The sequence below is a fragment of the Pseudopodoces humilis genome, chromosome 5, assembly GCF_049639895.1.
Source record: "Pseudopodoces humilis isolate 2021_Gansu_Grassland_sample_001 chromosome 5, ASM4963989v1, whole genome shotgun sequence".
In the NCBI taxonomy this organism is placed as follows: domain Eukaryota; kingdom Metazoa; phylum Chordata; class Aves; order Passeriformes; family Paridae; genus Pseudopodoces; species Pseudopodoces humilis.
The window spans coordinates 57,673,916-57,701,502 of record NC_142204.1 but is presented as its reverse complement, the minus strand read 5'-3'; the positions used below and the strand labels follow the sequence as shown (position 1 = coordinate 57,701,502).

The window sequence follows — 27,587 nt, the reverse complement described above, 5'->3', positions numbered from 1 at the left end:
ACAGTATCATACCTAATTATCATATTTTCATTGAAAGGGTAGTAACAGTTGCTGCATTTTTTCATCTGTGTTTGACTTACAAGCTTTAAAAAAAATATCTAAAGGAAGCAAAAATGTACTTTCTCAAAGATTAAAATAGGTGTTGGACACAGGGTTTTTCAGACCTAACAATTTCTGATGACTGGTAGTAATAGCTTCAGTGTACCACTGTTTAAAATTAATGTTCTTTTCTTAAAGATGTATATAACTGGCTTTCCTGTGAAGTCAGGAATTAAATTAAAATTTTTCATCTTTGGTGGCATAAGATAGGAACTGAAAAATTGGAAATTGACATTTCATAATTTTTTTTTTTTTTTTACTAAATCTGTAGGTGTGAGATTAGAGTCATCTTCCTACTCTTCCTGACATTACAAAGTTTTCCTATTGATGTTAGAGCAAAAATATTTGGATTATATTTCCTTAAACTTACAGCTTCTTGTTTGTTTTACTGCTCTCCTCATTATTGTGAATGGAGGCTTCTGTAGATGGAATTCAGTGTTTTGGGTTAGCCTTTATTTTAATTTGTTCGTTTGTTTGTTTGTTTTAAATATTTATTGCATGCTTCCATGTCATACCTAAGAAGTGTGTCTTGAGAATACTGATCAGCAAACTACAGTGTATGGCCCACCCTCCATTTATTTTTTGTGATAAAGCTGTGATTTAAAGTGAATATCTTTTTGAAAAGCAGCTGGGGAGTTCAAGCCTGTGTAAAGCCCATCTTATGACTCATAGTTTTTATGCTTTAGAGGAAAAGCCAAGTAGGAACTTGAAAGTCACTAATAAAAATTTCTTCAATCATATTAGTGTCAGGAAGTTTATCATCAAAAGGCAAAGAGTCTGAGGTCTGATGGAACCTATGAAATACCACCTCATAGCAGGAGATTAGATTTTTTGTTTAGATATTTCTTGTGAAGACACTTTCCAAATCCTGTCTTACAGGTAAAATCAGAGGTGCTCTTTTGAATTTTTGCTAAGAGATATATAGAAGAAATCTCTAAATTAATAAAAAAATTTCTTTGATCAAATGAGACTAATCAAACTTCTGTCTTAGGCTAGACCTGACTTATTTATTCTGATTGCTTTTCTATTGATTTGAAGTGTTTCAGCTAACTCAGATTTGTCTTTTAAATCACTGTCTTTTCGTATTATTTATGTTTGCTTTTTTTTTGTTTCTTCTCTGATGTATACTAAAAAGAACTTGAGGAGAAAGAATTTTTGTTCCCCATGTATATATTAAAACAGATCTGTCAATGAAAGTACTCTTTTACTGCATAGGATGATGTAGATTTAAATTATCTGCTTTTAAAGTTTGTTTTGCATCTATATGTATGTTTCTAAATTTTCAAATGTATCTGTCTAAAGAAGATATGCTGTTTTGTGATGTTTAGTGCAAACTCTCAGTATTTTACAAACAAAATTAATTTTATTAATTTATTAATGCTAATGTAAGAAACATTTCTCAAGTTTGAAATACGTTTTGTGGTTTATATTGTTTAATTTTTGAAGAAAATTAAGAAACTAATAGACTCATATGATGAGTGAATAATGAGACATTAGTGAAGGGTATTCTGTTTGAAACTACAGACTGGAAATGTTGGGTTGTGGGAATAAATGGAAAAAAATATCTTGAGTAGTGGTAGAAAACAGTAAACTAAAATTGAAGAGAAACCAAAAGATTTCTTCAGGAATAAAAATGGAAGAATTGTGAAGAAGGAAGGTAATTGCAATAAATATAGCTGTGGGAGAGATATGTATTCCAAAGGGAGCAGCATATTTTAGTTCTGGCTTCTGCATTCTTATTTCTACTCTCCCCATGGTCTCCATATAGTTATAATTAGTGATCATCTCTCTATAGTGAATTGGCACAGAGGTGGTTATACTTCCAGATCTAAGTCCTCTCAAGCATGCTTTCCAACAGACTAGGAAATTACTTTAATAGCTTTTACACCATTAAAAGTGGCTTTTGACATCCAAATATCACAGCTTTGTGTGTTTATTATGAAGTAACTTGTGGGAAGAAAAGCTACAAGAGAAAGAGTTGCTTAAGCAATGACCACATGCTTTACAAATGGCAGAAGTGTAACATCCCAATCCTGTTGCATAGATCAGTAGCAGGTGAAGATCTAAGAAAAGATTTTCAAATTAGGCGGATCACTGCTTTAAAAAGAACCGTAAGAAAAAAAATTTGTCTTATTTGCAATAAGATACATGGTTAGTTAATAATTTATAGATGTCAAACCAATACACATAAATTTGTCAAGTTTGTGTGCTGAAACTTCAATTTGAGTTTGCTTTGTAGTTTAAATGCAAACCTTTTTTAATCATAGTAGTGAAGTCATTGGGTTTTTCATAAGCAAGGGGATATTTTGCTTGCTTCTTATTGAGAAATCTGATATTTTAAATTTTTACTTTAAGCTGTGGAAAACAAATTTTTAAAGCAGAAGTGAAAAATTATGTACTTAAGCACAATAAAAAAGAAAGTTTTCTTGTAGAACAGTTTTTCTTCTGTAGACTTTCATTGTGTTGTTTCATAGAAGCAGAAAGTACTTAATGCTTTTATATCACACATTTTGACAAAAACCATTATTTTTAAAAAATTGGCTTTTAAGAACATGTCCCATCTTTAATTATGACTTAAAAATTTACTGTGGTATGACTGAAATTTAAAGACAACTACCTTTCTTACAGTAACATTGTTCAAGAAAATTTGAGATCATACTATTACTTTTGAACAGAGCAGGCTTTTTTTTTCCCTAGAGGTTTGATTATTTCTTTATCTTGACAGTAAATACCTATTCAATATGTAAAAATATCTTTGAATTTTATGAAAAAAGCAAGCCTTGTGGCTTTTTTGCCTCAGAAGCATTTGTAGCAGTTTCATTAGGAAAGTATAAATTGCAGCAGATTTAAGGCAGTTAAGGAATGCATTCAGCAATTAAACAGTATAAGAAGTAGTGTTTCCTGCAGAGTGAATTCTCCTCAAATATGCTCCTTCAAATTTAGTATTTGCCATTCATACTAAAAAGCAGAAATAATGGATGTTATTTAATTTCTGTTTTAAGTAAGGCAGGAAATCTGTAAGGTGGATTTCTTATTAGCTATGAATGATGTGGGAGATTACAAAACACAGAAGCATGTCATTTTGGTTAAGAAAGTTGATATATTTCAATTTTCAATTGGATATTGTACAGTGTGGGTTGCAGCAAACTGCCACTGTCATAGACATGTGGGGATGTCACTGAGGGACAGTTGTTTCCTCTGCTGTCCATTTTTCTTTGAGAACTTATTTTGTTATGCCATTCAGTGACATTAATGGGTTAGAATAAAAATTGCTTCATGTGTGAGTGAAGTTATACTTACACAGAGTTATGGTCATATGTAAATGGTTGGTGAGCTTATGTGATAGGAAATATTTCAGTCTTCAGTCATGGGAAAAATTACATTTCTGAATTTCTAGAAGTTTTTATATTTATGTACGAGTTCTTGGGTAATTTGTACTACTTTTATTTTTACCCAAGTTAGACTTGAGCCTTTGAGCTTTTTAAGTTATCCAGGAAATGTGTTCTTTCTGTTTATGGAATTGTTCAAATGAGTTCTCTTGACAGCCTTCTATTATTAAGTAATTACATGCAATTTCTTCTTTTGACTTTTTTTTTTAATAGTTCCAGTAAAAAATATTAATTTTCAGTACTTTTAAAATTCACCCCTGCATATGCAGATACATATACCTGTTTATCTTTTAAATATGTTGTAGCCTTTAGTGCAGTTGATTTTTTTCCATCTCCAATAAATAGTTCTTTTTCAAAAATACTTTAATTTATAGTTTCTTTTTGAAGGCGTTTCCAGTGCTAGAGTGATAGTTATGAGATAACTCTCTAATCAATCCTATACCTGAACACAGGGAAGGCTTGGGTTCCTGAGGTTTCCTTTAAACTTGTTTTACCACACTGTTGTTTGCTCTTGTCCCACCCTTGATGTTTTATCTCTATGTGTTTGTGTATATGTGTGTTTATGCTTTAAAAAATTAAATGATAAAGCACAAACTAGTTAATTAAAATTGCAATGTGGGAGACATGTTCAACCTTTAATCTTTCATTTCCTATTCTCCAAGCATCTTTTGGATTTCTCAGGGAATTCCCTTATGAGGCATTCTAAGAAAATACTCATCAGCATCCTGTGCTCACCATGCATACTGGTTGCTAATTATGAGTCCCTTAATTTGGTGTCACATGCACAGCTTCTCCCTGGCAAACTGTTTTGGTTGACAGTAGCAAACCTATTGAAGTGAGTACTATGAGAAGAATTTGTGCTGAGCATTGTGTTTATTGTTGCTGAAGTCCATTTTTAAGAAGAGCTGCCATCTTAAGTGCTTTGAAGGCTCCTGTTTCATTGTAATGTCATGCCCAAGAATGTGGCTTATACTCTTCCTTCTAATTTCAAACTGCATTTACTGGCAGATTATTCACCTATGAGGAAGAGGTTCTCAGTCCTGTATTTGGCATTATGCAAGTTCTGTGAGTCAAAGACCTGTTGGTACCATCAGTTTTACTTAATTCTCCTCTGTATCCTTTTGGTCATAGAGCTTTTCATCTTCTTCTGTCTGACTTGAGGACCAGTAATCTCAGTCTGCAGTTTATGAAGAGCTGATGTCTTTTGTTTAATTTGCAACATTGCAACATGACCCAAGAGTTTCCATTTTTCAAATAAAAAAATGACCTTAAAAACAGGTCTGTTTTTGTGTATATATATATATATATATATATAGATGCAGTAGGTTATGAATATGAATTAAAGGAAAATTCTGGATTATTTAGTATGGAGGAAAAAATATATTTGCAGTTAAAATCTAGCCAAAAAAAAGCCTGGGTAGAAAGGATTACTGTCAAGCAGTGTAGGCCTACTAAAGGAAGTCTCTGATTGATTTATTGATTACTTTCATACAGAATCTACAGAATTCTGGATATTAAGTATCTCCTCTTTTGTGACAGAGCAAATTGAGAGTACTTGCAGGGTCATACATTTATTTGGATGAGTATAGAAGTTCAGTCCTTAGGATCAAGTTTATGGTGTTTTTGGACAGGCTGATTTACATTGGTTGCTGGGTCACACAAGATTGTAACGGTTGCCATATGTAGTAAATATTATTTAGAGGCTTCATATTGTTAAAGTATAGTGATTAATATTTGAAATGTAATTCCTATATGGATGTATAAAGATACTTACCTTTCTTCCTACTGTATCTGAAGGAAACTGGAAGATCAACTGAAAACAAATGTAAGATTATTGACAAGGTTAAAATTGACAAGTTGTCAATATATCATATATGTGAGAACATGACTGGGTATAGGGGAATATTTGAAATGCAGTAAGGTCATATTTACCTCAGCCTGGACTGATGAGATGATTAAGTTTTTTTTAAAATTTTACCTTTGTGACTGCAGTACCACAAAGAAAAGGGAAGGTTTTACTTTGGTGATTCATCCTTAACAGCTCAAGAGCTATTTCTATCAAGATTAATATGTAACTAGGAATTTTTAAATTGGTGATATTGATATGGTAATATACATATTTAATTAGGTAATTGTTACTGAAAGAATTTGCATTTAAATGCTCTATTATGTCTTGATCTTCTTAGAAAAACATTACCTTAGTGCAGCAATGACTGAATAGGTATTTCATAAGTTTGGAGTGGAATATGTAAGATCTAGCTGTGCAAATGTTACTGTGCACCTCTGCATGTAATCATATGTGTATGATTTTGTACTTTGAATACTTGTGTGGTAACCTTTATGTTAGGTCTGCCTGAAGATGCAACATCTGAAGTAGATTGTAGCAAAGTAAGCTTCATACAGAGAAACACCTGTGCATCTGTGGTCAGAATGATTTCCTTGCACTGCTGCAAGAGATTAATTTGAACTTCAGGTATATGATAATGATTTTCTATGTTTACACAAATTAGTGCTAAAAACCCCCCAATTTATGTTCAAATCATTAACTGAGCTAATATTTTTATGTATTGTTTTGTATATTGGGTGTATGTAAAGACCAATCATAATTTATTTGTGATCATGCAGTCTGTTTTGGGCTTCAGCACTAGATCTTTTCTACCCTGACATCCATTTTATCCCCTACCTTGCACTCCAGTGGATTTGAGTTTTGCTGATTCTGAGTGCTAAGAAACAATTTCAAGATAAAAAGCTACAGTTAAAACATTAGTGGCACAATTAAATATTTGTTTCATTAAAAAAAAAAAATCCTTTAAGAGAATGTGTGCTTTATTTAATGGATATATCTTTTGTAGGAACTTGCTCATTGTAATGAAGTATGAAAACTATCAAGTTACATTGATTTTTTTCACACTTTATAAAGACTGAGTTTTTGTGTTGGTAGCAGGTTTAGAGAAGTTCTGAATGCAAACTGCCTTTTTATTGGTTGCATGTGTTTTTACCCTGATCTGTACTGAAAAGGTAAAATTCCAGTACTCTTTAGAAGAAGTCTATTACATCTAAAAGACAGAAATTGGTTGTGAACTTAATTTTAACATGCTGAACAACTTCAGTTAAAATCATCCATTAGGCTTAATCTTGAATTAAAATCTACTTTTAATGGAGGCAAGCTGTTTAGCATGTTTACTTTCTGCTGTCATTGGGAAACTAAATCTGTAAGTAGCTGTAAGCAATATTTTTTTACATTTTGATTTTATCCTTATGTCTCTGCCTTTGTGGGTGGATCCAGTTAGAGCTGTTCAGAAAAAGTTAGTCTTTTTGCATGGTAGGAGGTTTCAGAAGCATACCCTGGGAGTGAGTAAAGAAGAGCTAATGCCATGCTTACAGCAATGCACATATTCAGATCAGCATGTCATAGACTCCATTCTACAACAGGTTTTCTCTAGGCAACCATTTTCATGTCTTTACAGTTGTATAGATAACATGATAAAGATCTCCACAGGAAACTGAAGAAGAGGAGAAATTTCTGTAAGACTTCCTAATTGGGAAGTTTTAGGCAGTGATCTTTCTCCCCCAGATATTGCACACACTGGTCTTCTATTTCTGTCCACATTCTTTTATTCAGTCTTTATATTATTATCCATTCAGATTTCACTCATTGAAAAGAAATTTAAAATGATTTAAAACCAGATATTGCAATTATGTTCTCAAGCACAAATAATATCTTATGTACTTTTGGGATGGTTATTTTGTTATTTTTGCTTCTGTTTTTCCTGAAATCCCTTGTGATCTTTCTTTCAAAACTTTTCTAGTGTGTCTATTTCTTCATCCAAATAAGAAAAAAAAAAAAAAAAAAAGAGAGAGAGCAACATGGAGCTTGACTGCTTTTCCCTTAAATCCTTAAATCTGCAGGAGAAAAAAAGCATTTTGCACTACGTGCACACCCAAATAAATGAATAAATGCTAAATATGTAGATTATGATTTTGCATAGCATTCTGCCAATCAAATATTCCTTAATTTGAGCTTGTTGTCAAAATGGATGGCCTTTATAAATTTCATTTGTACTGTGGAAAAGGGTCATTTGGATATTCAGTGTCAGTTTTGAACTTCCTCAATAAAGTGTAGCAAAGTAAGGTGGATTGATGGAGCAGAAGCCATTGATGTCACTGAGAATTTACTTGAGACTTTACTTTTGTGATGCTCTGCCATCTTTATTAGAAGAGTTCTTAGGTTCTTTCACAGTGTAGCTCCTTGTTCATCATACACCACATTTAAATCAAAAAGTACCAGTTAATGTAACATATCCAAAAATATACATCTTAGCTGATTTAATGAAACATTATTTTCATGTAGCTCAAAGTAATTAGATTTATTTACTGAAATACTTGGTTGCAGAATTTTAAGCCAAAGTTTGCTACAGTTGCTTTACTCAGGGGAAATACTGCCAGGGTATAATAGAAATACAACTGAATTGTCTTAAACGTTTAATTAGATTTTTTTTAATTTCAAAACTTCATTATCTGACTTCAGAAGAGATGGCTTAGTATGATGCATTAGAAGCACAATGGGATTGAAAATTTGTCTAGAAGTAGCTTATATATTTAAAGAACATATAAAAGATAATGAATAATTATTTTGTGTTTAAGAGGCTTATGGAAATGCTAAAGATCAGTCTCTTTAAGAAAAGAGAAAATGTTCTTGGATATCTCTTCAGAGGTGAGACAAATCAAGACAGTTGTACAAGTACTTCATAAAACTGCTATTTTTATTTCTGTAATGGCTGAACATTTGGTTCTGTGACATTGTAACTGGGGACTACTGATTCTTTCAGTGAAGAAAGATTGCTAAAAGCTATCTATATCTGCTGTTGTTCCCTATGGAATAATGAGAATTTTACTTAGAGTAGTGAATTTGTGTCAGACCTGTGTTCTTTTCAGGAAGGCCTGTCCTGACTTCCTCTTTGTGCTTCAGGAACATACCTCTGATGAACAGTAATTGGAACCATTGAAAGATACTAAAAGCTATATTGTATTTTCTGGGGGAAAAAAAAATAAAATTGCTCATTCTAATTTTATAATCCATCTTTATTAAAACAATCCGAATCTAGTTTTTCCAAAATATTAATGCTGGAGTGTTGTTGCTGTCCAAGTTGCTTCATTTAGCCTACCTTCAGAAAGTGCCCTGGTTTTCTCACAGCTTTCAGATAGTTCAGTCGCAGGATGGCAGATCATTTGGTGGGTGTTTAAAGCTTTATTTCTGGTAAGTTTAGACTTCTACAGTTTAGAAGTCTGCATTCTGAAACAATCTTTTTAAGAGCAAATTATAGCTAATACTGAGAAACAAGATTTTTTTTTAAAAAAAATGTGATTCATCTGGTTTATTTATCTTTCTTGTTTAGAACAAGTCAGGTAGTACTTTGTCACTTCTTGATCTTTGCTGGCTGTGGAGGGAGGTGAAGATGACCACTTTTGATGTTTGTATGGATCTTCCTCTTTTTTGTTGGTTTAAAACCTGATGTGAGAATATAGTGTGAAATGGTAGATTTTGAAAGAGACAGACAAAAACGTGGTAAGATAAGAAAGATGAGAAAGAGAACATAAAAAAATATTTTTCATTTGTTATCTTTTCGTACCCACATGTGTTGTGCTATGGTTTATAGCTACCTTTTCGTTCAGAAATGTGATGCCAGTGTCATGAAAATAAGCGGTGCTCCAAGGCAGAAAATTTGCAAAGAAGCACATTGTCCAAGTAGTTGTAATCTCGTTCTTTCAACAAATGTTTAGTGTAGGAGGGCCTGAAGACTTCATTCAACGGGGAGACAGTTCAGTATATGTTTCTGTTTTATATAAATACCAGGAACATTTGGTACATTTACTGTTTTTTTCTGTAGACATAGTGAGGCAGAGTGAGAGTGGGGTATTTTTTTCCATTTGAAGTATTCAAATGAAAGTTAAAAATATTAACTAGAATTTTTTTTCCACTGGGGCACTGGTTTATGAAAATATGATAAACAGTATAACTGTAAGACATTTTTGTGAGTTAATATGTATAAGATGTGCCAAAGTTTTGTTTCCTGCTGTAGTGGATTCATCATTAATTTTCTTGTTTATTTAGAAAAGTCCTTTTTTTCTAAATTCATGTGGATACTTATCCTTAATTCTATTTTTTGAAACTGTTAAAAAGAGCTTCTCTGCTGAAAATTGTGGGCTTGTCTTTGTGGAGTTTAAAATCATGAGGCAGATCAGGTTGGAGGTAGACAGATAAATACTTAATATTGATGTTTTTAACAGGTTCATGTGAAACTTGTCATCTTAAATTGACTTTACTTTGTCCATCTAAAGTCTAGTAATTTTCTGTCTTTCTGTAAGTCCTACTTACAGCTCTTAGTAATTTTTCTATTTGTGGAGTTGGTAATGGACATGTTGGTATTTCTTTGCAACTTTTTCTGGCCTCTCAGGGACCTTTATGCTATTCATTTTATTTTTTGTGAGCTGCAGAGCTGGCATTTCAGTTTAGATTAATTTTGCTAAATGCACTTCACCTTAGCTACTTGTCTAATTTGAGTTAGGTTTCTTTATTGCTGAATGTTTTGGTTCTTTGGCTGATGCTGACCTGTTTGCCTTCCTTCAAACCTTTCTTGTTATCTCCATTGTTTTCAAATATTTTTACCATGAAAATACTTTCATATTATGTTATTCTCTTAATGTGTTTTTCTGTGGAGGGATTAAGCTTAATAAGTGAAATGAAGCCAGGTTTGTTCTAGAACCTGTCTTTTATGAGAGGAGTCTAACAGAGAAAGTGATAGGACCAGAGGACAGAGAAGAGGAGCATTAGCTCCCACTTACTGCCATTGTTTCCATAGAGCATAGGGAAAATTTGCTGTCCATTGTGGGGCATCTCCCTCCTTTTTATAGCATTTGCTGCTGACATAAAGATTCTCTTCCTCCTAACAAAAGGATGTGATATTAAAAAAAATTGGTGTTGTAGTCCACTGCTCTGTTATTGTTTTGAAAGGTAGTGTTATATCAGAGTTTATTATATAGGGTATATGAAATATGTTGAATCTTCTTTTAGAAACTGGGTTTATAGAACTGTAGTCCAGTGCAAAGGTGGAATTCATTTAATTACCAGTAAATGACTATTGGTTAATTGTTTACAACCCTGCCACTTCTGAGATCATCCCATGCTATTATTTTATGCTGCACTCCCGTTTCATTTACCAGATTTCCCTAGTAAGTAAATATCTAAGGTAATGCCTCATTGGCACAACCTAATCTTCTTGTCCTACATCTATTAATATTTCACAATCCAAAACCATTTATCCCTTAGAAGATGTGCACCCACATATAGACACCAATGCACACAGGAATGCTTTGGTAAGACCTTGCTACCAGTGCCACTAGTAGTGGTAAAATCACAGATATATTGAAATTATTCCAAAATATACGTAATGGTAATGGTTATTGCCAATGGATAAATAAGTGCTTTAAGGTAGAATAATCAAATGTGACAACCTAAAATGTCCTTGGGCATCTCTAATTACATACTGCAAAGCCAAGATACAGCTAATAGACGAGTTTCAAGATACATATTCTTGGCCTTCTCTTACTTTTTATTTTATATTACCTTGCAGGTATGTAATGGAGGAAATTCCTTCTTAGGTATACCATGCACAATTTAGGTAGAATTAACCTCTTCTGCACCTCTCTCTCCTTGAGAATAAACCAGGGCTGGGACAGATGCTTCCTTGATATTCATTTTGATACAGTAAGGCACTGTGAGGTGCTGAAAGAGGGAAACTACACCTTTTACTTGGAGCCTTCACAGGTCATGTTAAACTCTCTTCTGCAGCTGTATGGGAACTTTGGAAGTAAAGAGTCAGGACAGCACTTTCTGTTTCTTTTCAAAATGGATTAATTCAGATTCCATGCCTTTAAAAAGACAATGTAAAATTGTGGTTCATGTTGAAGTGTGAATTTCTTTAAATGCACTTGTTTGGTAGACTTGGTTTCCATGAGTTAGGTGTCATTTGGATTCTGTGCTTTTCCAGTGTTGAGAATCAGAGAGTTTTTGGGGGATGGGGAGTGGGAACATCTGTTTTCTTTTGTCTGATTTTCTTCTATTCCAAATACTTGCTGGAAAAACAAATCCTCCTTGAAAAGCTATAGTCTGCTTTCTAAATAAAATTCAGTGGTTTTCTGAGAAGTTTTTTCAGGGCTTTTTCTTCTGTGAAGACTGGTGACATATTTGCACATTCTGTGCATGGTGCTAACATAGTCCTCTTGTTCAGAGATTGTTCATATATAGCTTGAGGGCTCTCAAAGTGCTTCTGATCCTCTTTCAGGTGTGAAATGTTTAGAATAAAGTAATTTATTATATATTAATTCTGGTTAACCAGGCATGATTTGAGATTTTCACAGTCTGCAAGAAATTAAGTATTCATTAACATTTAAAGCCATTAGACGACACAGTTGAGCAGTAAATGATTCATTCAGTCCCTGTTAAAGTAAATGTGCATTGGTTTCTGACTAGAAGATAAGTGGTGTCTGTCTTTGTTTTCAATTATTTTCCTCATTCTTGCTTTATTTATTTTATGCACTTCATTGGCTTGTCTTTCTTTTCCTGAAACAGAAGAAGAAGAAGTGGAAAATTTTGATGTTTCCAGACTGCCTGAAGAAGTGCTGCAGAACATAGAAGCTGATAGTTACTGGTGCATGAGCAAGTTGCTTGATGGCATTCAGGTAAATTGATTTTTCCTGTCTGTAAGTAGTGGAGTTAACCGATTAGTGCATGGCTTTGAACTACTTCAAGGCTGAAAAAGAGTATGTCTATGAAAAACAGGGGAAAAGTTGATTTTCCCATTGGAGAAATCCACTGTGAATTTGGCATAGAAAGGAAAGAAAGGAAAAGGAAAAAAAACCTGTGCAACTTCTCTTCATCAGAATGTCTGCATGTTTGATTGTGTGTGATGTTCTAGAGCAGAACAGAAACTTCCAGTTCTAGATGTGTATTTTGCAAATCTGTTGCCAAGCATGAACCATAGTTGCTCATGATCTCACTGAGGTGGTAAAAACCTGACTGATTTATTAATTTTTAAGTTGTTAATATAGCAACTTATAAGTGATTGCTGTCATAATAGTTCCTGAAATTATCTTCATATTTTTAAAATACCTATTTAAAACTTGTTACTTACACTGCTTCACTGAGTGTTTGAATTTTTTCTGTGTGGAAAAGCTATAAATGCAGGCACAATTTTCTGTTACATGCAGCAAGTTGGACTCTAATAATGGTAGATTTTTGTGTAAATGTTCATGAGCATAAAAGTTTATGAAGACTAGAAGTACCTACAATATTCTTTCCTATGACATGTTTTAATATGAATGTTTCATTGGCTAAGGTGCATTGTGAATTGAAACTTGTAACAGGGTTCATTTCTGACAAAACAGTTATAGAATTTAGTCAGCAACAAAAGGCTTTAACTTTCTTAAAGGTATTTTAAGTCCATTTCTCCTGGTTAATGGTCAAATAGCTCAGTGTTTTGTGTGGTATTTTTGAAATGCATAGTAATTTTCTCATGTCAATTCCTGTAACAAATACTGGTTTGCTTATTTCAATCACTCAGAAGTCCTAAATTTTTAAAGTACTTAACCACATAGCAAAAATATGTGAAAAGTTATATAGAGAAAAAGTGAGAGCTTGAAATCTACTGGAAAGAAAGCAAGCCAGGTAAAGAAATGCAACCCTCCAACTGTTTTACCTGCTTCTGGAACATCATTGTCACTGGCCTGTTGCTTTATTTTTTTTTCTAGGAAAGGAAGTTCACAGATTAGGTAATTGCTCCTTAAAATTCTGTTTTCATATAAAACCATCAGGTACTGAGAAGCAAAATATGGAAACCAATTGCAATGGAATTAAACTGCATCGATGAAAATTTAAGCTGTTATACAAATGGAATAGTGTTGGCTGCATTCAAGGATGCACTCATCTATCAAAAGAAGGCTTGAAAGATTATGCTAGCAGTGTGACTAATGATGTTACAGTTAATTCAGTGCAACTGCAGTGCTGCTGAAATAAAAGGGTTTCTTGTTTTTCTTCTCCCATTCTCCTGTTTTGTTTCCTTTCTGTGATGATATCACTTTACTAAACAGATAACCCAATAGTGTAGCTGCAGGTTGAGTTGATTGGAAGAGCTAACCCTGTAGAGAAGGATTTGGGATACTGGTGAACATGACTGGCAATGTGCATTTGCAGCTCAGAAAGTCAGCTGTGTCCTGGGCTGCATGCAAAGCAGGTGGACAGCAAGGGGAGGGAGGGGATTTTGCCCCTTTACTGTGTTCTTGTGAGACTCCACCTGGGTGCTGCAGCCATTTCAGGGATCCCCAGCACAGGACAGACATGGACCCGTTGGAATGGGTCCAGAGGAGGGACATGAAGGTGATCTCTCCTATGAGGAAAGGCTGGGAAGATTGAGCTTGTTCAGCCTGGAGAAGGTTCTGGAGAGATGTTACTGTAACCTTTCAGTACTTAAAGGGAGCTTTTGAGAAAGCTGGAGAGAGACCTTTTACCAGGGCTTGTAATGATAGCACATGGGGCAATATTTCAAACTGAGAGTAGATTTAGATTGGACATAAGGAGTGCATTTTCTATGATGAGGGAGTCCAAAGAAGTTGTAGATGTCCTCTTCCTGGAAGTGTTCAAAGCTAGGACTGATGTGGCTTTAAACAGCCTGATGGAGCTGACACTGTCCCGCTCCAGGGTAGGAGGTTTGGACTAAATGAACTTTAAATTAGGTTCCCAGTGGGTTCATTGTGTGATGCTATAGTTCTGACTGACTTGCATTCTGGATGCACAATCATTTTTTCTCTGAAAATATGGCATAGAAGATTCCTGTGTGATGTATGTGATGGTTTTGTCTGAGATGTCTGAATAAAGTATACAGGGATATGTGGCATGTGGTAACTGCAATCAAAGAATCTCTGTAGAGTATTTCCATTAATTTATTCATCGATATAAGCTTCCATTTCATGTTGCCCTACCAGTATTGAAGAAGTTTAAAGAGTGCAATTTGATAACAGTTAGGGTCATCTTGTGAAATTTTTGGCTAATATGAACTAGGTACATTTTTTTGTGTGTTTTGTCTTTTCAGTGCAGAAGGGTGGAAGAATGTATGATTGTATTTGTACATCTTTATTATTCTTAACAGAAAACTCATTTATTTTTCCAATCCATCCAGACAGTCTCATTTTCTTGATTCTAGAATTGTCAAAGGTGTTATTAAGACGTATTGCATTTCTTGCTTGAGTTTTACCACAAATAGTATCTATTATTTCTTCACTCCTCACTCATCTTCCCTCCCTCCCTTATGTATCTAATGTGATTGTGTGTTTTTAATATAAGAATGCATCTTTGAACCACGGAGACCTGTGCAATAATGAACAGGAGCTGGCATTGGGCAGCAGGATAGTCACTTCCTGACATGCATACAGTTCTCAGCTGAGAGAAGAAATAAAAACATGTTCAAATCATTTGTCTCTTAGCAGATTTCCTCTGGGCTTTTTTTTTGTCATCTGTAGGTTCCTGTGCAAGTATGTTTTTGGCTCCAGCTAGAAAGTTTGCCGAACTTTTCCAGTTTGAATGTTTGATCTTGCATGATAATTTAATGTATTTTTTGTTCTTAGATTACTTTGCATCTTCTTTCTCTGTTGGTAGTATCTAAGTTTAGGCTTCTAAGTGACTACACATATGTCACATCACAGTTTGATTAAAGTTTTCAAAATTGATCTAACAAATACTAGGACTTTTTGAATATAAATTTATCTTTCTAAAATATCATTTAATATTGAAATCTGTAGCTGTCTTATAGCAGTCAATTTTGGATGATGATGTATGTAATGGTTTTCCTTTGCAGTGCTTCATGAGTCTGTGCTCTAAATTTTTTCTTCAATTTTTGTCCCAGAAAGACTATGCCTCATTGCAATTGCTTTTTATTTATCTCAGGAGAACAAATGACAGCTTCTGAAATCATAAGAACATAGGATAATTCTGCTTGATGTATGGCCAGCTCTGAGATCAGACTGAGTTTCTGAAGGCTTTGTCCAGTTGTGTCTTGAACCCTCCAAAGACAGACTTCACAATCTCCAGGGGATAACTTATTCTAGTGCTTCCTTGCCCTTAGGTTGAAGTTTCTCCCCAGTAGGCAGATGGAACATTTTTTGTTTATCCTGCTTGTCTCTTGTCTTCCCACTGTGCGCCATTATTAAAAAGGGAGGTTCATCATTGTGGTAACATGGGTTTTATCAGGCTGGGATTAGGTGTTTCTGGAGCTTTATTTTCTTCAGGCTGAACAAGCCCAGTTTCCTCTCTAAGAGCACATGCTCCATATCTCTGAGCATCTTGGTGACTTTTTACGCTTGCTTCGGTTTATTCTGAAGTTCATTACCTTTTTCTTGTATCAGAGTCCCCAAAGCTGGATGTGGTATTTTAGATGTGATCTTGAAATACAAGAAATTCTTTTTAAACATTTCAAGGAAAATCTATACAGTAAATATTGAACTCTAGAAGTGTTTGGTCAGAGAGGTTGTAGGATCCTCATCCTGGAAGTTCAAAACCAGACTCCACATGGCCTTGAGCATCTTGCTCCAGGTGACTTGGCTTTGGGCAGTGCTTCGATGGCCTCCAGAGATCCCTGCCAGCCTCTGTGATTCTGCAATGATCAAGATGTGATTCTGAGTGGGGATAATCACTTCATCTACTGGGCCAGGAGTCTGCTGGATGGCTTTGCTGCCAGAGCTTACCAGTGACTCAATCTGAGCTTTCCGTCTACTGAGATTTCAAGTTCTTTTCCACAGAACTTGTCTGCAGCCTGTATTCTTGCAAGATGTGCTGATTTATGCTGGTTTATAAAAACCTGGCTCTGAGGCTGTGTGTGGCCGTATGCAAAATACATCTTCCATGTGTGTGATAAAGCTGGTTGTCTTTACAGCACTTCTGAACTGTAGATGATGCATGAGCATTTTTGTAATTTCATCTGTGGCTGTTCATAGGGGAAAACTAGAATTATCCCATGAGTATTTTTTCCATGTAATTAAGTAGACATTCCCATATATCCAGATTATTAACTTTTTTTTTATTACTAAATTATCCTTTATAACTCTTTCCTCCACACTGTCTCATTAACATTCAAGTAAAAAGTTCACATTGATCTGTGCCACCTGAAAACTTAATGTTCATGTATAAAATAGAGTATAACTTTTCATTTTAAGTTCGAGTATACTGGTAATAAAATAACCAAAAGGGAAATACATGCATTGCATAATGATCTAAGCAGATGTATTAAAAATAGCACTAAAATATTAATATAATTATTTATCAGGGCCTGGTAATTTTTGGAATAAAAGTGAGATAAATCATATCCAGGGACTGCAGTGTGCTGAGGTACATATTAACTATTTCTGTGGCTGATAAAACAGCACGATTCATGACCTTCAGAGGGAATCCTGCAGAGTTCTTTCTCACTCCTGAGTTATGGAAAGTTGTTGCTAACATATGCCTGATCTGGATGATGGACGGATGGATGGATGGAAGGAAGAAATGGTACTTGGAAAGCCTTTCAGAGGTCTGCCACATCCAATAAATAACATGAATGTGCATTTCAAATGTTGAGAAGTATGTGCAGAAATAACTCGTCTGAAAATTCTTCACAGAACCTTTCTGAGGTTTATTTTAAGGGAAAAAATAGGTCTGTTATGGCTTTCTTTGTACCTTTTTTTTGAACTCCTGCAAGACAAGTTTCTTGGTCATGTATGCAGTTCACCTGGGTGGTTAGTTTAGGATTATGCTGAATTGCAGATCTTCTTTTCTGTGTGTATGAGTTTGTTAGCCTCCCTTTAGAAGCTAATAATGCAGTTTTCCACCTGCCACCGAGAGTAAAATTTTCAGGAAGACAACAAATCTATTTGTAATCAGTAGATGAAATATACTGTGCCATCAGTATATTTCAGCATAAAAATATTTTATCCTCTACCTAAAATTTGCAGCATCAGCTTTTGGGATTGTACATGTTTGTATTTATGATTTCTATCTCTAATCCAGATTTGAACTGTTATTGGGCCTATGCTATAATCCAAAAATATACCCTGAGCACTTTTGTCATTGCTACTTTAACAGTTTCTGTAATTTACAATACATCCACTTGTGTAAAACTGATTACACAGACCAGTAGAAGGTTGGATCTCTGGTTTTCACTCTACAGATGCTACTCTAACATGAGACTCAGTACCTACATTTTAATAAATTGTTGTTTTTGTTGTCCTGTTGTATAGGGATAAGTTAAATACTGTTTTGCATGTAAAAATTTTGGGCTGCAATGCTTTGCAAATGTTTTTCCTACTACTTAGGATATTTTGCATTTTATAAAAGTCAGGATGGTTGACAGACCTTTTCTTCTAAAGGCAGTGTTTTGGAGTAATTATGGAACATACTATGGACTGTGCTAACGGCATAGTCCAGCACATTTGTGTGTTTGTTCTTGTGCATGCACACTCTATCCTGAACTGTATTCAGGAGTGAATTTACATTGTAATCTCCATCTTCAAGACACATTTTGGTTAAACTCTGTTTCCATTAATAGTGTTAATATACGTGGTGGCTATCATTATCTAGTGTCATGCTTCCCTCCCTCCTGCCCCTACCTTTTTGCATAACTTCCTGAGCAATGTGAACCAAGATTTTTTAATAGAAGTTTGCTTAGAGAATTCAGAAATATGTGAATGAAGCACTTAAATGAGTGAAGAAGAAGAATTCAGGAGATCTCTTTGTGACATAATGAGGATAAGAAAACCTTGTTCTTTCAGTTGTCATTTGTTCATGTGATAATATACTTGAACATACTAAATTAATGCATAGAAATTCTTAAATATGCATTGGTAGAGAAAATAGACATCCAAGTCTATTTGTCTGTATGGTTTATACAGATTGCTTAGTGTATCCTCTATATTTAAAAGCTCTGATCTCATTGATAAAACTTCGTTAAAAAGAGCTAACAACACATGAACACTTTGTGTCAAAACTTTCCATTTTCTTTCATAAATGTTTCTGACATTTTCTTCAGTGCATTGTTGGTGAACAGTGTGTATGACCCGAAAAGATTTCTCATCTCAGAGGCATTGTGCCTACACCTCTGCTTGGCTGCAGTCATTATGTCAAATTACTGACAGTAATTTTTCTTTTAATTTGGCTGGCTCTGTTTCCTCCTTCATGATGACATGAAAGACCGTTCTCCATTCCTCTTCAGCTTGCTGCTTTTTCTTTTAAAATTATCCCATCATCACCTATTGAGAGAAAAAGAGGGGGGATTTTCTTCAGCTAGTGCCTATGAAGTCTCTTTCCTTCCCTCTCCCTCTCTCTTCCCCCCGCTCTCCCCTGGAGGACAGTCCCAGGCAAATTTGTTATGATAATTTTTCCAAGTTTCTTCCATTTTGAATTTCTCTACGCTTAAAAAAAAAATGTAAGGAATGGTTTAGTTAAATATATTTAAAATGTTTAGTGAAGTCTATAATGTTAGTATTTTATTTTAAATTACAACAACTAGATTTTGAGAAATCCTGCCAAACCTGGTTGTAGTTGCAGGGAAGTAGGGTGGTTATACCAGCTTCTACAGAATAAGTAGAGACTACTAACACAAAGGTTTGAAGCTGAAGCAAGTTTTGATCTCTTGTGACATTATAAAGTCCTAACCTTCTGTATTGTGAGGTGAAACTAATTATGTGTTGGTCTAAACTAGATATTATAACCATTCAGCTGTGAAGTAGGTTAGCATAGTTCACTGAAAGTGTGTTGGAAGCTGTGTGAGCAGAACCTCAATGAATGCACATCAGTGCATGAATTTCTATGTTTATCATGGATTCTGGTGTGTACCCATACATACTTTGTCATATGTTATTAATTGTCATTTTGCTTTGTCATAAATGGTTACTAGAAAGTGACAAGAACAGTGTTTAGAAATAAGAGATATTTTATGTGAACTCCTTGTTTTCATCCTGAAATTTTTTATTTCCTCATTTGAAACTTTGACCATCAATAATGAGCGAAAGACAAACTCTGAAACAGTCATAAGTAATTGAGAAAAGAATTGTCTTGGCTGAACAGCCCTGAGCAATAATTCATTAATTTTGTGAGTTTGGCATGTTTTTTTTTCTTTTCTGTTGTTTTACTTTTCTTTCATCTATAAGTACAAAAGGAGCAAGAATAGTGGGTAACAGAATACCTTTCACATTTACAAAGTCTTTCTCACAGTTTCATGAACTCCAGGAAGTCAACTACAAGTGTCATAGGAGGGGATATGTACAACACAGTTTAATTAGAAGAGAGTACTGGGAAATCCAAGGAAGATATTTCCAGTTTAGGTGAGTCAGCACAAGTAGAAGTGTGACCCCACCAGCTGTGTTCATTTGCAGCTGAAATAATGAACAGAAAAATAAATAGACAAAAGATCAAATGCAGTGGAAAGTAAATTTACCTGTTTTCAAATCAAGATGGCAGTTTTGGGTTGCATTTCCAGGTGTGTATGGAGTAAATTAGGCTTTGAGAAAGAAAGTAGTTTCAGGTTCATAGATCACAGTCAAGAGTTACACTACCTGGGGAGAGACTAATGATCGAAGCACTATTGTTTTAACTCTGTGCTGACTTTCGGTGTTAAATACAGGAATGTTCTTTTACAGAGGATAGGTTAGGAAATAATTAAATACTATGTTGCTGTACTTTGAGTGCAATACTACTTCTAGAAACACCAGTTAACTTGGTTTAAATAAATAGAACAGTATATAAACCTTTTGAAACAAACAAAAACGTGAATACAGTTTTTGTTGTTAGAGTACATTCTATAAAGAAAGTGATTTTGATTTCCTAAAGATGCTGTATCCTGGATATTATCCATGACTAATACAGGTGTGTCATACTTGTATAAAGGGCAGTGTTCCAGTGCATGGGATAGTTTCTTTCTCCCTGAAATGAGATTATAATAGATCTCAGTTCTGTATGAATATTTCCATTGTTTCTGTTTTGGTGCTTTATTTCATTAAAAAGGATGCTTATTGCTTATGTTCTTTTGGTGAAATAATGTCAACAAGCTGAAATTGTTGCCTATTTTGCTTGGTGATTCCTGTGAAAAATTAAAAAAATTTAGGAATTATTCTTGCTTCCTCCTCCATACTCTTTTGGCTTATACATTACTTTCTAATATTAATTACTGTGAAAGGGCTACTGCTAGACCAGTAGAAAATTTAGCTGTAATTTTTAAAATGCTACTGCTGTAGTCAGTTACAAGTTGTAGTGGTTTAGGTGATCAGAGTACAGTAGACTTTTTGGTACTGTAAATTACATGTTGGCTGAAATACTTTAATTTACAGAATTATTAGTGTATCATTTTGCCTTGTGAACTTTTAGGCCTCACACTTTATAGCAGTTCTACAGAATTTGAAGATTAAATTGCAGTTCAGTTTCATAAGTCAAATAAAACCTAAAACCCCATGTAAATAAAGTCAAGAGAGTCAATAAGACTTTTTTTCGGTTTTAAATAGAAAAAACATATCAGGATAAATGAAAATGAACTGACAGTCATGTATTTTACTCTAAGAACAAGTTAAAATTTAAAATAAAGTCAAGAAAAATTAATATTTCAATGTAGATGAAAAAATTTTAGGGTAATTTTGGGATTAATTAGCTCAAATTGATAAAGGAATTACTCAAAAAATAGCAGCTGGGGCAAAACATCCTTTACCCTGATTTTCTATGTTTGTGGTGGTTGCATAAAAAAAAAAAATTCTACATAGCAACTTTCCTTTAAAATATGTATGCATAATTTTCTTTTCTTGAACCTCTCGAGAACCACAGGAAGACAAATGTAAAAAAATGAGCTAAATGGAGGGATTGTCAATTAATTATTCAGAAACATTTCTGTATATTTAAATAATATAATTTAAAAAGATTGATCACTGGGTTTCAAGCAGAGGTATCTTTCTTGCTGTCATTATTTCAAACTCAAGTCTATATTATAGAGCAGCAATCCACAAATTAAAAATCCATTTAGACTTAATTAATTCAAAGAAATATATGCAAATATAATGCCCTTTTAGCTACATAGCTTGTGTGTTAGATTTTGATTCATGGTATTAACCGTAATCTTGGGTTCAGAACAGTTATGGGTACATTAAAACAGACTTTTGATTTTTTATGCTGCTTGAAGTTATTACTCTGTACTCCAGAAGATCAAATTCTTTCTCTCTGATTATAGGCTATTTTTTCATATTTCCTACATTATTTGTAGAATTGTAAATTTTGAGAAGAAAAATCACCTTAAAAATCTCTAGCACGGCACATTTTGTCATGTAAGATGAGGGCCTTATAAAGCTACTTGCATTTCTGCAATAAAGTAACTTCACTAGATTAGCCAGTAGAGAGCAGTTGATGCAGGAGTACCAATACAGAATATACTGTTAGAGGTGGGGACTCAGGACTGTACAGTGTGATGATTTACTATTTTACTGTAGAAGCAGATCTAGGAAATGTAGTCACAAAACAGAAACACCATAAGAAAACAGAGAAAAATACATGGATTTAGAAAAGAAATTTAAAGAAAAGAAACCTTTTTTGCCTTTCTGCAACTAATACTTACATGTGGTCTCCTCTTTAGGATAACTACACATTTGCACAGCCAGGAATCCAGAAGAAAGTGAAGATGTTGGAAGAACTTGTTAGTCGGATTGATGGTAAGCCTCAAAGGCAAACTAATTTCTAACTGATGTTACATTGAAAGTGTTTAGTTAAAATGTTTGTAAGAAAAGCCAAGATGACTGCAGTCACCTGCAATGGTGTGGTAACATCGCCTTCCTCAGGTGAGGTGTCATCATTAGTTTGTGGCACACTGGCCTTTGCAGATCACTGTCGTGTATCATTTAAAAGAAAGCCACTAGAGCATGAGCCTCTTTCATTACTTTTTATTAAGGCAATATAATCAAAATTCAGTGGCAATTTCTTTGCAGCAGAGTAATGACCACATACAAAAGGCAGCCAGTATTCATTTCACATTAAGCCTCAATGGTTGTGGTAATGCAGGCAAGTCACGGTGGTTGTTTATGGTTGTCCTTCGGCACTATGTTTTGTGCCTTTGTGCATCATTTTGCTATCTGGAATGCCTGCATAATTTCTCTGTGGAATCCAATTAATTATGAACTCTGGAAATAACATCTTTAATTTTATAGATAAATTACAGTATGTGCAGGGGTAATTTTAGATTATGCTTTCATGTTTTAGCAGTGCATTTTGAAATATTTTACCTTCATCCTTAAAAGAATTCCTTTCATGAAATGCTGACTGTCATATAGCTAGAACAGAGTTTAATTAAATGAAATGCAAGAGATAATGCTTGCCCATTCTAAACATACTCTCTTGATAGTTTGTTAAATTAATGAACAGAGTATTAACAAAATGTTGCCAAGCAGAACCAGGCATATATTTGCAACAGTAGCCTGTCAGTGATGACTTAGAAAAAATAGTTCTTGTGTAGCTTGATATTTGATAATCCTCTTGGAAACATTAATTCCCTCTTTTTGTTATATATAGTGTGAAGTATTTTTGTGCCTATGCTTGTCATAGGAGATTTTGCCTGCTTGTATGTACATCCTTAATATTTGATAATGGTCTTTGTGCTTTTCTAGGATATTAGGGTATTTGTAATGATGAAAAACCAAGGGCAGGTGAAAAATGTTTGTGTAAAATTATACTATAAACTTAAAAGTATGTAAAAATTGTTGTTGTAGATATATTTTTTTTTAACTGCTAGTGAATACGAAAAGTATGAGGACATATTTCTGTATAATGGGTAGCTAAATATTTATATTAAAATATAGTTTAATCAGTGTATTTTGTTACTTAAAAAATAATCTAACTTCTCATAATGTGACTTTTTATATGTAATTTTAGTCTTGCATCAGTATTGATGTTTACATTTCAGAAGCAAATAATCATATATTAAATGAAGTGTACAATTCCTATAAATAGACTTCTTTAACCTGGTCAATGAACATTTATATAAACAAATTGTTTAACCAAGTTTTTAAAGTTAGAAATAGCATTTTGATAGTCAACCTGTTTGTTCAATTGAATAAAAATATTAAGTATAATACAATATATTATTGTTTAGTTTAAGGAAAAAAAGAAATGCTTAAGTCTTATTTGTACCTTCAGTGCTTTAGGGATATAGCTAAATAATTTCCCTCAGTTATTAGGTTTAGGAAGCCTTATTTTTGATGCTTCACAGTTTAAAAAAAATAAGTCAGTTGTAGCAAATAGTTGTGTCATCTTATACTGTTCTTTGATCACCCTTTGTAACTGAAAGTGAAGTGTGGGTTCCTGTTTTTTATCTAATTTAAAATAAAGTTGTGAGGTCTTTATAATTTTTTTGTAGTTTTCACTAGGCATCATGAGTGTTTACTACTAAATATTGATGGAAATTTAGAGCTGCTTGGGTTACATGGGGCCTCTGGAAGTCAGTGTTCCAAGCCTTTGCCCTTGCCTCGATTGCTCTTTATCTAATTGGATAGGGCCAATTTAGAACAGGCTGTGTGGAGTCTTGCCCTGTTGAGTTTTGAATGATTCTGAGGATGGAGATTCTGCAGCTTCTTTGGGTAAGACTATTGGAAGTTTGACTACTTTTACTGTCATTTTATTTTTTATATAAATAATTATTTTTTTTTAAATGGAGCTTTTGTCCACCACCTTTTATCTCTGAGAAGAATTTGGTTCCATGTTCTCTGCATGCTCCCAATAGGTAGTTGGAGCTATTCACAGACTTCTATTTAAAGCTGAGCAAACCCAGTTCTATCAGCCTCCTTTCATGTGTGAAGTGCTCCAGCTTCCTCTGCCCCCCACTGGGCTTGCTCATGTGTGTCAGTGTCACAGAATTGGATGTAATGCTGCAGACGTGGCTTCCCAAGTGGCAAATTCAGAGGAAGAATCACTTCCCCTGACCTGTTGGCTTCTTTTATCTTTAGAAAGCCTAACATATGTTGGGCCTTTCTTACTTCAAGGACATTCTTGACTTGGGTACAGCCTGTTGTCCACCAGGATTCTCAAATTCTTCTTGGCAGAGCTGCTTTCCATCAAGCTGTGCCCAGTCAGTGCTTGTACAATGAGACTGTTCCATCCCAAAGTGATGACCCTTGCCTCTCTTGAACCTCAGGAGGTTTCTCTTAGCCATTCCTTCAGCCTGCAAAGGTTCCTTAAATAGTAGCCCTCACTTTCAGTGTGTCAAGCACTCCTCCCTGGTCTGGTATCATTGGCAAACACATTGTCTCTTCTTTGCTATGATTAGTTTTTAACAAAGATATTGGCCCCAGTGCTGACTGTGAGGGAATACCACTAGTATTTAGTTGTCAATTGGACTTTGTATTGCTGATCACAACAGGGGTACAGTTAAAAGTTTTGTATAGTAAAGATACACATTTTTAATTTTTCTTTGGGCTGTTTCTTTTTGTCTAGAAAATTGTCCACTCAGTTACTTTCTTTTGCAAGAAAATCACACCAAAGTATGTGTAAGGTTAAATTAAAGTTTTTGTTGTTAATTGGACAATGGTAGTTGTGTACTGCAGTCATAACCTCTTGGATGCCTCACCTAAGGGAAACCAAACTTGTTGGCTTTTTGGTGGAATCATGACAGTTTGATTGAATATTGTGGTTTACTCTTCATTTCCTTTTTGCTTTTGTCTTTTTATTCTATACTGCAGTTGAAGGGAAATGTATGGCTGATATAAATTCAGTGGCTTTGCTTTTTAGAAAAGCCTCTCATGATCTGTATTTGCTGTACTCATCCTAAGTGCTCATTAAGGTTACTGTGCAAGAAAATAATATTCCTGCTGGTACCGTGTCACATTATTTTCTTGGTGCTGGGTAACTGCACGGTGAAGCAAATCTTGATGTAGTAAGTAGCTGTGTGAGTAGATGAAGCCTGTACTGCTTATTTGCTAATAATAATGGATTACCTGTGTATGAAAGGTGATGCTTGTGCTTTGGAGAGTGCTAATGCGTTATGTCAGTGATTCAAGCAACCTTCATTAACCCAGCCTTATGGATCACAGCTCCCCTCAAAGTAACTGTCCTTGTGTGTACACTCCAGAATATTGCAGAAGACTTAAAACAGCCAAAATACTCTCTTAATTTAATCATAATCTCATTCTGCTTAAACTCCGGAAAATTATTTTGATGAATTGTGTTTAATGGAATTTTTTTTTTTAGTTTGTTAATGGAATGTTGTTACAGATGAGATGGAGTTTGAAGATAAAACATTATTCAATCTCATTAGTCTACTTGTCATCATCATTCAGATTTTTCTCGGAATTATACAAAAAAATTGAGAGGGAAGATCAATAGATAGCTCAGTAATATAAGGAATCTCTTATAACTAATTATCTTTTCTGTTTCCTGTAATGCCAATAGATCCTCTCTGCTCTAAATCATGAACCATTTCCCATGGTTTGTAAAAGGTCATACTCACGTGGCACACTATCTTTTACTTCATTTAGGCTTGAAATCAAAGAGATATGGTATTGTTGTAAGGCATTTAGAAAAATGGTATAATCCTGGAATGAATGGAATGTTAGTTCCTTCTCCTTAGCTCCTCCTTAACTCCTCCTCCCCAGTGTTTCCTTATTGGCTGTAAAACTGTGACCCTGCCCCCTTTTTCTAAATTAAAAAAGCAGTGCATTACCAGTTTCTTCCTCTTTTCTCTGCCCAGTCCCTGGAATAAAGCTGGAACACCATCCCAGGAAGAAGAGAGCCTCGTTTTCTTTCTTCTAGTTCTTGCTATTCATATCTTCCCCCCGTCTCTGGGCTGCAGCAGGCTGGACTGTGGTCACAGAGAGGTTGGGGACATATAAAAAATAGCATGGTATAGGAACGCCCAAATTAATTCAGGATTTGTGTTTCCAGAATTTACAGGTGCTTAGCACTTGGCTGGTGTCATGCTTGGAAGAGTCTCAACTTCTTCACTTTAGTGGAAGACAACTGGTAATTACATGAGAGTTTGAGGTAGCCATTTGGAGAAGGCTGAGCATTTGTAGATAAAAGTAGTCTGGGGATTCCATAAACATTGATAAAAGACGTTAAAATCATGTAGCATTCTATCCAACTTAGCAGTAAGGCAGTTCTAGGGAAAAAAGCTTAGCCTGTTATAATTTAAATGTGTTTTTATATTTGTTGGCTTCTTATTAATATTTCAGAAAATTATAAAGCCAGTATTGACAACTCAGTATAAATATTCTGCATCTTGTGTGGGGATAACTTTGAAAAGACTTTTTCTGCATCTTTTCTGCAACAACTCAACCCAGGTTTTGCATTTGTGTTCTGCACAGTCTGAGCCTTTTTTCTTGTAGATAAAGAAATTCTCTGTTATTACTGTTTCACATTCTTTCACCAAAAATCACTAATAATTTTGTAGAATTCTCCCGTGAATTTTAGAAGCAAGAGATGGAAAAATGCAGAAAATTATTAAAAATAATAATTAAAAATACTCTTACTGTTGCTGTATATACTTTCCCCCTTTTCTTGAAAATGGAAGTGATGGAAGAATATCTAAGAACATAAAAAGAGTGCTGCATTTTAACTTTCTTATAAGGAAGTTTATCGGGAATTCAGCTGCTATTTTCAAAGGTTCAGTAAAATTTCAGAATTTCTGCTGTTTCCACTGTGAATGCATCTTCTGATCGTCTGGTTTGGAGAGTTAGCACAGCAATTCCTACATCTGATATTTTCATTGGGACAATTTCTAGTTTACTTCCATTTTATTGTTGTGAAAAAAAAAGAAAAAATTTAAAAGGAAGATATTTTTAGTGCAAAATTTAAGTTGTTATATTTGGATTACTTAAAAGCAATTAAAAAGACTTTTAATAAATACTGAATAGTATTGTTTGAGGAAGTACTGTTAGTTATTCCTAAGTGCAGTTAAATTGCTATTTCATCTTTTAAAACCATGTTCTATTAATAATTTTACGAGTTCTATTTTTCTTATTGCTGCCACCTTTTCTATGTGTTTTCATTCAAACCTAATGACA

At 34.3% G+C, this 27,587-nt stretch overlaps 1 protein-coding gene across 1 annotated transcript in view; it reads left to right on the top strand.

The window, feature by feature from the left end:
• Positions 1 to 27,587, top strand: part of TBC1D22A (TBC1 domain family member 22A) — a 145,761-nt gene that overhangs the window by 41,393 nt on the left and 76,781 nt on the right. The window contains exons 9-10 of the mRNA XM_005519202.3: positions 12,118 to 12,227; positions 22,175 to 22,250. Coding sequence (XP_005519259.2) covers positions 12,118 to 12,227; positions 22,175 to 22,250 — 186 coding nt within the window. The remainder of the gene's footprint in view (positions 1 to 12,117; positions 12,228 to 22,174; positions 22,251 to 27,587) is intronic.